Source organism: Oncorhynchus tshawytscha, unplaced genomic scaffold (genome assembly GCF_018296145.1).
Source record: "Oncorhynchus tshawytscha isolate Ot180627B unplaced genomic scaffold, Otsh_v2.0 Un_contig_7849_pilon_pilon, whole genome shotgun sequence".
NCBI lineage: Eukaryota > Metazoa > Chordata > Actinopteri > Salmoniformes > Salmonidae > Oncorhynchus > Oncorhynchus tshawytscha.
This window is the reverse complement of record NW_024609109.1, coordinates 22501-35000: the sequence shown is the minus strand read 5'-3', so window position 1 is coordinate 35000 and position 12500 is coordinate 22501. Positions and strand designations below refer to the sequence as shown.

The following is a 12500-nucleotide window of genomic DNA, read 5'->3' as shown; positions in this document are numbered from 1 at the left end:
GTGTGTGTGTGTGTGTGTGTGTGTGTGTGTGTGTGTGTGTGTGTGCGCGCTGCAGGACTTTGAGTCGTGGGTAAATGACACGGCGGAGCATGGCTTCGTGGTCGTATCGTTTGGCGCCGGGGTCAAATACCTCTCAGAGGACATCACTCACAAACTGGCTGGAGCCCTGGGCAGGCTGCCCCAACGCGTGGTCTGGAGGTACTACCAATTTAATTCATTCACATTCCACTGCAACTGGGGAGGGGGAGGACACAACATGGCTGCTAATTCACATTCCCTTCCACTGCAACTGGGAAGGGGAGGACACAACATGGCTGCTAACTCACATTCCCTTCCACTGCAACTGGGAAGGGGAGGACACAACATGGCTGCTAACTCACATTCCCTTCCACTGCAACTGGGAAGGGGAGGACACAACATGGCTGCTAATTCACATTCCCTTCCACTGCAACTGGGAAGGGGAGGACACAACATGGCTGCTAAATCACATTGGTCGAGTTCCTCCCCGACTATATTGCAGACTCATGCTAAATCTTACAGCACCTGGATAGGTATAAATAACTGGTCACACAACCATTGGTTGATGCAAATCAACACTTGGGCATCTAGTTGGGCAGGAACTCATCCATTCCCACTGCAACTAGGAGGGAGAGGACACAAAATGGCTGCCAGGGGTGGCACCATCAGCCAGGTGGGTGAGGTAAAATGGCTGAATGATAAACGACCACTGCTCTTGTGGGCACTAAAATGGCCCCAGCACCTTACCTACTATCTCCAGTGTTGACAAGTTGAATTATATACTGCAGTGGATGTGGTGGTTCATTTCTGTATTATCAAATGAGGAGAGACAAACGTATCACACAAGTCGTAGTTATGCTTCAACAGAATCTTTATTAGTGAGAGCTCTGCAGTAGCGATTGGCTGGTCGATGAACCACCCTCAGATGATTCCTTGAGAGCCACGACACAAAGGCTACAAAAATATTTTATAGCAAAGATCCACCCCTCAGTCTACATGACAAACAACAGACGTGTGGAATGGGTCACAAGGTGGGACTTGATAAATGAGAAAGGAGTATCACGTAGACCGATAGCATTTGCTATGAAGACTGTTTTTATTGTTTAGTTTGGCCCCTGAGACGAGGCTCCGGTCTCGTCCCTGGTACTTCATAGCACAGAAACACCAACTCAGTCTATGGCATAAATCAATTGTCAACTCCAGATACTCCCATCTCCAGTAAAACCCCTTCTTGACCCCTCTCATGGACAAGTTCACTGAGGGGAGTGAGCATCTAGGTCATACACTATCCCAGGATAGGTGCAACATCAGAGAGGACATACAATGGTTCCAGACACTACCACACACATCTTGTCTCAGACCTTATCTCCCCCAAGGCCAAAGGAGAGAGCGACTGGCTCACAGACATTGTGGAGACAAGTAATTGGTTCCCCATCCCTTCACATGGGTTAGAATAGGTAAAGACACATGGTTTAGAATAGGTAAAGACACATTCACATGGTTTAGGATAGGTAAAGACACATGGTTTAGAATAGGTAAAGACACATGGTTTAGAATAGGTAAAGACACATTCACATGGTTTAGAATAGGTAAAGACACATGGTTTAGAATAGGTAAAGACACATGGTTTAGAATAGGTAAAGACACATTCACATGGTTTAGAATAGGTAAAGACACATGGTTTAGAATAGGTAAAGACACATGGTTTAGAATAGGTAAAGACACATGGTTTAGAATAGGTAAAGACACATTCACATGGTTTAGAATAGGTAAAGACACATGGTTTAGGATAGGTAAAGACACATGGTTTAGAATAGGTAAAGACACATGGTTTAGAATAGGTAAAGACACATGGTTTAGGATAGGTAAAGACACATGGTTTAGAATAGGTAAAGACACATTCACATGGTTTAGAATAGGTAAAGACACATGGTTTAGGATAGGTAAAGACACATGGTTTAGAATAGGTAAAGACACATGGTTTAGGATAGGTAAAGACACATTGTTTAGAATCAGAACAGGTTCTGAATGGGGTTCATGAGGGTTGGATCAGAACAGGTTCTGAATGGGGTTCGTCGGGGTTGGATCAGAACAGGTTCTGAATGGGGTTCGTCGGGGTTGGATCAGGACAGGTTCTGAATGGGGTTCGTGAGGGTTGGATCAGAACAGGTTCTTGTACACAGGATCTACAGTATATCACAAAAGTGACTACACCCCTCACATTTTTGTAAATATTTGAGTTTATAATTTTCATGTGACAACACTGAAGAAATGACACTTTGCTACAATGTAAAGTAGTGAGTGTACAGCTTGTATAACAGTGTAAATTTGCTGTCCCCTCAAAATAACTCAACACAGCCATTAATGTCCAAATTGGGCCCAAAGTGTCAATATTTTGTGTGGCCACCATCATTTTCCAGCACTGCCTTAACCCTCATGGAGTTCACCAGAGCTTCACAGGTTGCCACTGGAGTCCTCTTCCACTCCTCCATGACGTCATCACAGAGCTGTTGGATGTTAGAGACCTTGCACTCCTCCACCTTCCATTTGAGGATGCCCCACAGATGCTCAATAGGGTTTAGGATTTGATTTGGTTGTAGAGGGTGCAACAGGTCGGCACCTCAGGAGTAAATGTCAGTTGACTTTTCGTAGCCGATGGTAACCCCCACCTTAGGATGGATCTCTCTCAGGAGATCCTTGTCCTCTGCCATTTGATTTAACCAGGCAAGTCACTTAAGAACAAATTATTATTTTCAATGACGGCCTAGGAACAGTGGGTTAACTGGTCTAGGAACAGTGGGTTAACTGGCCTAGGAACAGTGGGTTAACTGGCCTAGGAACAGTGGGTTAACTGGTCTAGTGGGTTAACTGGCCTAGGAACAGTGGGTTAACTGGTCTAGTGGGTTAACTGGCCTAGGAACAGTGGGTTAACTGGTCTAGTGGGTTAACTGGTCTAGGAACAGTGGGTTAACTGGCCTAGGAACAGTGGGTTAACTGGTCTAGTGGGTTAACTGGCCTAGGAACAGTGGGTTAACTGGTCTAGTGGGTTAACTGGCCTAGGAACAGTGGGTTAACTGGTCTAGTGGGTTAACTGGTCTAGGAACAGTGGGTTAACTGGTCTAGGAACAGTGGAACAGTGGGTTAACTGGTCTAGGAACAGTGGGTTAACTGGTCTAGGAACAGTGGGTTAACTGGTCTAGGAACAGTGGGTTAACTGGTCTAGGAACAGTGGAACAGTGGGTTAACTGGCCTAGGAACAGTGGGTTAACTGGCCTAGGAACAGTGGGTTAACTGGTCTAGGAACAGTGGGTTAACTGGTCTAGGAACAGTGGGTTAACTGGTCTAGAAACAGTGGGTTAACTGGTCTAGGAACAGTGGGTAAACTGGTCTAGGAACAGTGGGTTAACTGGTCTAGGAACAGTGGGTTAACTGGCCTAGGAACAGTGGGTTAACTGGTCTAGTGGGTTAACTGGCCTAGGAACAGTGGGTTAACTGGTCTAGGAACAGTGGGTTAACTGGTCTAGAAACAGTGGGTTAACTGGTCTAGGAACAGTGGGTAAACTGGTCTAGGAACAGTGGGTTAACTGGTCTAGGAACAGTGGGTTAACTGGCCTAGGAACAGTGGGTTAACTGGTCTAGTGGGTTAACTGGCCTAGGAACAGTGGGTTAACTGGCCTAGGAACAGTGGGTTAACTGGTCTAGGAACAGTGGGTTAACTGGTCTAGGAACAGTGGGTTAACTGGCCTAGGAACAGTGAGTTAACTGGTCTAGTGGGTTAACTGGCCTAGGAACAGTGGGTTAACTGGCCTAGGAACAGTGGGTTAACTGGTCTAGGAACAGTGGGTAAACTGGTCTAGGAACAGTGGGTTAACTGGTCTAGGAACAGTGGGTTAACTGGTCTAGGAACAGTGGGTTAACTGGTCTAGGAACAGTGGAACAGTGGGTTAACTGGCCTAGGAACAGTGAGTTAACTGGTCTAGGAACAGTGGGTAAACTGGTCTAGGAACATTGGGTTAACTGGCCTAGGAACAGTGGGTTAACTGGCCTAGGAACAGTGGGTTAACTGGTCTAGGAACATTGGGTTAACTGGCCTAGGAACATTGGGTTAACTGGTCTAGGAACATTGGGTTAACTGGCCTAGGAACAGTGGGTTAACTGCCTTGTTCAGGGGGCAGAACGACAGATTTTTACCTTGTCAGCTCTGGGACTCGATCTAGCAACATTTTTGATTACAAGTCCAACGCTCTGACCACTAGGCTACCCTTCTGCCCCATAGCCATAGCAGTGGAATGTCAACAGGGGAAGCCTCTACCCCATTGGAGAAGGCATCCACTATCACCAGACAATATTTGTAACCCTGACAAGGAGATAAATAATAAAATCCATCAAATGGTCCTTCAGGGGTCAGATGAGTCGACAGTGGCATGGGAATCCCTCTTCCCATGTTGTTAGTCAAACAAATCACACATTTTGCACAAAATTGTTCAGCGAACACAGAAAACCCAGGTGCAAACCAAAATGTATTTACAAAATCAACAACTTTTTAAGAGTTAGCATAAGCGATGCACTTACAAACAGCAACTTCAGAAGGGAGCCAAATAGCCTTTAGCAAGTTATGAACAAGTTTTAAATGAGAGATTGTCTGACCAGAGGTCAGGAAGCCACGCTGTTTCCACAGAGTACCCAAATCATGTACCACACCAAAGGCATATCTGCTTTCTGTATAGATAGTAGCAGACTGGCCTTTAGCTAACGTGCAAGCTTCGGTGAATGCAAAGAGTTCTGCTGTTTGGGCGGAAAGGTAATTTAGCACTTTCCAGTGTGGTTGAGGCAGTAGTAACCGTGGTTACATACGTGGTTCTCCCTTCTCAGAACGCTGAGCAGAGCCATCTACAAACAGTTCCACATTTGCATTTTGCAAAAGGGACATCGGTTAAATCCATCCTTGGTTTTAGATACAAGCTCCACCAGAGCAGCACGGTCGTTCGGCTCGCCATCGTCCTCGGTGGGCAACAGAGTAGCAGGATTTAACACAGTGGACCTCTTCAGAGTGTCACGTGAGACATTGTCAGAAGAACATTCTGGATAATGGAGGAGTGGAGCTGGTGTTAGATGGGCCGTCATTCTGATAATGGAGCTGGTGTTAGATGGGCCGTCATTTTGATAATGGAGGAGTTGAGCTGGTGTTAGATGGGCCGTCATTCTGATAATGGAGCTGGTGTTAGATGGGCCGTCATTTTGATAATGGAGGAGTGGAGCTGGTGTTAGATGGGCCGTCATTCTGATAATGGAGGAGTGGAGCTGGTGTTAGATGGGCCGTCATTCTGATAATGTAGCTGGTGTTAGATGGGCCGTCATTCTGATAATGGAGGAGTGGAGCTGGTGTTAGATGGGCCGTCATTCTGATAATGTAGCTGGTGTTAGATGGGCCGTCTGGTGTTAGATGGGCCGTCATTCTGATAATGGAGGAGAGGAGCTGGTGTTAGATGGGCCGTCATTCTGATAATGGAGCAGTGGAGCTGGTGTTAGATGGGCATGATAATGGAGCAGAGGAGCTGGTGTTAGATGGGCCGTCATTCTGATAATGGAGGAGTGGAGCTGGTGTTAGATGGGCCGTCATTCTGATAATGGAGGAGTGGAGCTGGTGTTAGATGGGCCAAAAGCCTGAAACAGACTGGTTAAAGCCAGAAACAGACTGGTTAAAGCCAGAAACAGACTGGTTAAAGCCAGAAACAGGACCAGAACTCCTACTGACACTGATCCTGGACCAGAACCCCTATTGATACAGTGATCTTGGACCATTACTGGACCAGAACTCCTACTGACACACTGATCCTGGACCAGAACTGGACCAGAACTCCTACTGACACTGATCCTGGACCAGAACTGGACCAGAACTCCTACTGACACACTGATCCTGGACCAGAACTGGACCAGAACTCCTACTGACACTGATCCTGGACCAGAACTGGACCAGAACTCCTACTGACACTGATCCTGGACCAGAACTGGACCAGAACTCCTACTGACACACTGATCCTGACCAGAACTCCTACTAACACACTGATCCTGAACCAGAACTCCTACTGACACACTGATCCTGACGCAGAACTCCTACTGACACTGATCCTGGACCAGAACTGGACCAGAACTCCTACTGACACACTGATCCTGGACCAGAACTCCTGTTGACACAGTGATCATTGACCAGTACTCTTACTGATACTGTGTGTGAAAATGCCTGTGATTCCAAGGGTCAATATGGTGACCCATTCTATCTTATCTAGTTTAATCATTTACCAAGATTTCCACCGGTCCCCCATTCACCACAGACATGTAGCTGAGAGAGACGGAGAGAGGGGGAAGGGAGGGAGGGAGAGAGAGAGAGAGAGAGAGAGAGAGAGAGAGAGAGGGAGAGGGAGAGAGGGAGAGAGGGAGAGAGAGAGAGAGAGAGAGAGAGAGAGAGAGAGAGAGGGAGAGAGAGAGAGAGAGAGAGAGAGAGAGAGAGAGAGAGAGAGAGAGAGAGAGAGAGAGAGAGAGAGAGACAGACAGACAGACAGACAGACAGACAGACAGACAGACAGACAGACAGACAGACAGACAGACAGACAGACAGACAGACAGACAGACAGACAGACAGACAGACAGACAGACAGACAGACAGACAGACATGCATGGCGTTTTGTGGGCGAACGGCCCAATGTTGAGGCCCATTGTCGTGCCATTCATCCGCCGCCATCACCTCATATTTCAGCATGGTAATACATGGCCCCATATCGCAAGGATCTGTACGTGTTACGACAACGTGTTCCAGTTCCGGACAATATCCTATCAACTTCACACAGCCATTAAAGAGGAGTGGGACAACATTCCACAGGCCACAATCAACAGCCTGATCAACTCAGGGGGCTGGTAAAATGGCTGGTAAAAGGGCGGAGGTCAGTAATCCAGAGTCCGTAAGGTACAGAACGGCTGTCACAGTTCCCTCCAGAACTGTTGGTTACCTGGTGCCTTTCTCCCAGTGATTGTATAAGTGTGCCCTTTGGTTCACCATTGGGCCGTCGGTTTTGGAATTGTTAGGTTGTGTCAGTGTCAAGAGGTACAGAATAGTCGGCAGGCTCAGGGTCCGGGCAGGCAGAATGGTCAAAAACCAGGAGAACTAGAAAACAGGAACTAACAAAAAAAACAGTAAAGGAAAAAACGCTGGTAGACGAGACAAGACAAACTGGCAACAGACAAACAGAGATGCACCGGGGATAAAACAAACAGAGAACACAGGTATAAATACACCGGGGATAAAACAAACAGAGAACACAGGTATAAATGCACCGGGTATAATGGGGAAGATGGGCGACACCTGCATGGGGGTGGACACAAGCACAAAGACAGGTGAAACAGATCAGGGTGTGACACAAACAAAGGATCCAATTCAGCCAAATGTCTGTTTGAAATGCTGGTGAGTGGCTGGTGAGTGGCTCCAATCTAATATTCAACAGTTATTTTCGGGTTGCAGGTAATAATTCAAGAAACGTTCTGAGCAAATAATTTAAGAAATAACAACAACAAAAAATAAATACAAAATACGGCAAAGTTGGCTAGAAGCCAGAAACAGTCTTCAAGGTAAAGATGGCACAGACAGACATGACAGCTCTTTTGCTAGCTCCTACACAACTTGGCAGTATTTTGTTATTTCTTACATTATTAGTCCAGAAGGTTTTTTTTGTGATATTACGTACAACCAGGAATACGACTTTCCCGAATTGGATCCTTTGTTCGAATTGGATCCTTTGCTCCAAGACACTGCCGTCGGAGGTATTCAGAGTTGACTTCTAGTCTGACTCAGGAGGCGGGCACACCGTTCACCGCTTCTGAGTATATTACTCGCTAATGTTCAGTTTCTGGACAATAAAGTAGACGAGCTCAGGGCGAGGATCTCCTTCCAGAGAAAGATCAAGGACTGTAATATCCTCTGTTTCAGGGAATCATGGCTCTCTCCGGATATACTGTCCCTATCCATACAGCCAGCTGGGTTCTCAGTTCATTGTGCAGACAGGAATAAAGAACTCTCTGGATGTACTGTCCCCATCCATACAGCCAGCTGGGTTCTCAGTTCATCAGTTCATCGGGCAGACAGGAATAAAGAACTCTCTGGGAAGAAGGTGGGGGTGTATGTTTCATGATTAACTACTCATGATGTGATTGTGATAACATACAGAAACTCAAGTCCTTTTGTTCACCTGACCTAGAATCCCTCACAATCAAATGCCGACCGTATTACCTCCCAAGAGAATTCTCTTCAGTTATTGTCACAGTCGTGTATATTTCCCTTCAAGCCAATACCACAAGGAACTACAATGGACTTTATGCGAACTGGAAACCACATATCCTGAGGCTGCTTTTATTGTAGCTGGGGATTTTAACAAAGCTAATATGAGGAAAACGCGACTGAAGTTCTATCAACACATTGATTGTAGACTCGTAAAATATATTTTTTATAAGCATTTCGCTACACCACAATAACATCTGCTAAACACGTGTATGTGACCAAATAAAATGACATTTAATTTGAAGATGACTGTGTTATATTTCTGAGCTAATGTTCAGCTTCCACCATATTGCTTTTGATTTGAAGATGACTGTGTTATATTTCTGAGCTGATGTTCAGCTTCCACCATATTGCTTTTGATTTGAAGATGACTGTGTTATATTTCTAAGCTGATGTTCAGCTTCCACCATATTGCTTTCACCTGTCCTTCTTCCTCTTCTTTACATTTCTATTGGTGGATCGCAACCAACTGAAAGGTGGATACACCGCCACCTACTGTACTGGAGTGTGAGGCTGGTCACAGCCCCCTGTTCATCTATATTCTCTATCATCTACTGTACTGGAGTGTAAGGCTGGTCACAGTCCCCTATTCATCTATATTCTCTATCTATCACCTACTGTACTGGAGTGTAAGGCTGGTCACAGCCCCCATCTATTCATCTATATTCTCTATCATATCACCTACTGTACTGGGGTGTAAGGCTGGTCACAGTCCCCTATTCATCTATATTCTCTATCTATCACCTACTGTACTGGGGTGTAAGGCTGGTCACAGCCCCCTGTTCATCTATATTCTCTATCTATCACCTACTGTACTGGGGTGTAAGGCTGGTCACAGTCCCCTGTTCATCTATATTCTCTATCATCTACTGTACTGGAGTGTGAAGGCTGGTCACAGCCCCCTGTTCATCTGTATTCTCTATCTATCACCTACTGTACTGGAGTGTGAGGCTGATCACAGCCCCCTGTTCATCTATATTCTCTATCATCTACTGTACTGTACTGCCCCCTATCTGTTCTCTAAGGCTGGTCACAGCCCCTGTTCATCTGTATTCTCTATCATCTACTGTACTGTAAGGCTGGTCACAGCCCCCTGTTCATCTGTATTCTCTATCATCTACTGTACTGTAAGGCTGGTCACAGCCCCCTGTTCATCTGTATTCTCTATCATCTACTGTACTGTAAGGCTGGTCACAGCCCCCTGTTCATCTGTATTCTCTATCATCTACTGTACTGTAAGGCTGGTCACAGCCCCCTGTTCATCTGTATTCTCTATCATCTACTGTACTGGAGTGTGAGGCTGGTCACAGCCCCCTGTTCATCTGTATTCTCTATCATCTACTGTACTGGAGTGTGAGGCTGGTCACAGTCCCCTGTTCATCTATATTCTCTATCACCTACTGTACTGGAGTGTGAGGCTGGTCACAGCCCCCTGTTCATCTATATTCTCTATCATCTACTGTACTGTAAGGCTGATCACAGCCCCCTGTTCATCGATATTCTCTATCTATCACCTACTGTACTGGAGTGTGAGGCTGGTCACAGCCCCTGTTCATCTGTATTCTCTATCTATCACCTACTGTACTGGAGTGTGAGGCTGGTCACAGCCCCCTGTTCATCGATATTCTCTATCTATCACCTACTGTACTGGAGTGTGAGGCTGGTCACAGCCCCCTGTTCATCTATATTCTCTATCACCTACTGTACTGGAGTGTGAGGCTGGTCACAGCCCCCTGTTCATCTATATTCTCTATCACCTACTGTACTGGAGTGTGAGGCTGGTCACAGCCCCCTGTTCATCTATATTCTCTATCATCTACTGTACTGTAAGGCTGGTCACAGCCCCTGTTCATCTATATTCTCTATCATCACCTACTGTACTGGAGTGTAAGGCTGTACTCACAGCCCCTGTTCATCTGTATTCTCTATCACCTACTGTACTGTAGTGTGAGGCTGGTCACAGCCCCCTGTTCATCTATATTCTCTATCATCACCTACTGTACTGGAAGGCTGGTCACAGCCCCTGTTCATCTATATTCTCTATCATCTACTGTACTGGGGTGTAAGGCTGGTCACAGCCCCTGTTCATCTGTATTCTCTATCATCTACTGTATTCTCTATCTGTACCTACTGTACTGGGGTGTGAAGGCTGGTCACAGCCCCCTGTTCATCTATATTCTCTATCTATCACCTACTGTACTGGAGTGTGAGGCTGGTCACAGTCCCCTGTTCATCTATATTCTCTATCTATCACCTACTGTACTGGGGTGTAAGGCTGGTCACAGCCCCCTGTTCATCTATATTCTCTATCACCTACTGTACTGGAGTGTGAGGCTGGTCACAGCCCCCTGTTCATCTATATTCTCTATCTATCACCTACTGTACTGGAGTGTAAGGCTGGTCACAGCCCCTGTTCATCTATATTCTCTATCACCTACTGTACTGGAGTGTGAGGCTGGTCACAGCCCCCTGTTCATCTGTATTCTCTATCACCTACTGTACTGTAAGGCTGGTCACAGCCCCTGTTCATCTATATTCTCTATCACCTACTGTACTGGAGTGTGAGGCTGGTCACAGCCCCTGTTCATCTGTTCTGGTCATCTGTATTCTCTATCACCTACTGTACTGTAAGGCTGATCACAGCCCCTGTTCATCTATATTCTCTATCACCTACTGTACCGGAGTGTGAGGCTGGTCACAGCCCCCTGTTCATCTATATTCTCTATCTATCACCTACTGTACTGGAGTGTGAGGCTGGTCACAGCCCCCTGTTCATCTATATTCTCTATCTATCACCTACTGTACTGGGGTGTAAGGCTGGACACAGTCCCCTATTCATCTATATTCTCTATCTATCACCTACTGTACTGGGGTGTAATGCTGGTCACAGTCCCCTGTTCATCTGTATTCTCTATCATCTACTGTACCGGAGTGTGAGGCTGGTCACAGCCCCCTGTTCATCTGTATTCTCTATCATCTACTGTACTGTAAGGCTGGTCACAGCCCCCTGTTCATCTATATTCTCTATCACCTACTGTACTGGAAGGCTGGTCACAGCCCCCTGTTCATCTGTATTCTCTATCTATCACCTACTGTACTGGAGTGTGAGGCTGGTCACAGTCCCCTGTTCATCTATATTCTCTATCTATCACCTACTGTACTGGAGTGTGAGGCTGGTCACGACCCCTGTTCATCTATATTCTCTATCACCTACTGTACTGGAGTGTGAGGCTGGTCACGACCCCATGTTCATCTATATTCTACAATATGTCTGGTCAGAACCTATTCTGACTACAATATGTCTGGTCAGAACCCTATTCCCTAGGTCTGGTCAGAACCCTATTCCCTATATAGACTACAATATGTCTGGTCAGAACCCTATTCCCCAATATGTTCATCAATATTCTGGTATCATCTACATTCCCTAGACTACAATATGTCTGGTCAGAACCCTATTCCCTATATAGACTACAATATGTCTGGTCAGAACCCTATTCCCTATATAGACTACAATATGTCTGGTCAGAACCCTATTCCCTATATAGACTACAATATGTCTGGTCAGAACCCTATTCCCTATATAGACTACAATATGTCTGGTCAGAACCCTATTCCCTATATAGACTACAATATGTCTGGTCAGAACCCTATTCCCTATATAGACTACAATATGTCTGGTCAGAACCCTATTCCCTATATAGACTACAATATGTCTGGTCAGAACCCTATTCCCTATATAGACTACAATATGTCTGGTCAGAACCCTATTCCCTATATAGACTACAATATGTCTGGTCAGAACCCTATTCCCTATATAGACTACAATATGTCTGGTCAGAACCCTATTCCCTATATAGACTACAATACCTCGCCTGAGGTAGAGTACCTTATGTTAAGCTGTAGACCATACTATCTACCAAGAGAGTTGTCATCTATATTATTCGTAGCCGTCTATTTACCACCACAAACCGATGCTGGCACTAAGACCGCTCTCAGCCAACTCTATAGGGCCATAAGCAAAGAAAAAAATGCTCACCCAGAAGCGGCGCTCCTAGTGGCCGGGGACTTTAATGCAGGCAAACTTAAACCAGTTTCACCACATGTTTACCAGCTTGTCACATGTGCAACCAGAGGACAAAAACCACTAGACCACCTT

General features: G+C 45.9%; 1 protein-coding gene across 1 annotated transcript in view; it reads left to right on the top strand.

Moving 5' to 3' along the window:
- Nucleotides 1–12500, top strand: part of LOC121844288 (2-hydroxyacylsphingosine 1-beta-galactosyltransferase-like) — a 72812-nt gene that overhangs the window by 49510 nt on the left and 10802 nt on the right. The window contains 1 exon segment of the mRNA XM_042314220.1: nt 56–198. Within this exon segment, the coding sequence (XP_042170154.1) occupies nt 56–198 (143 nt within the window).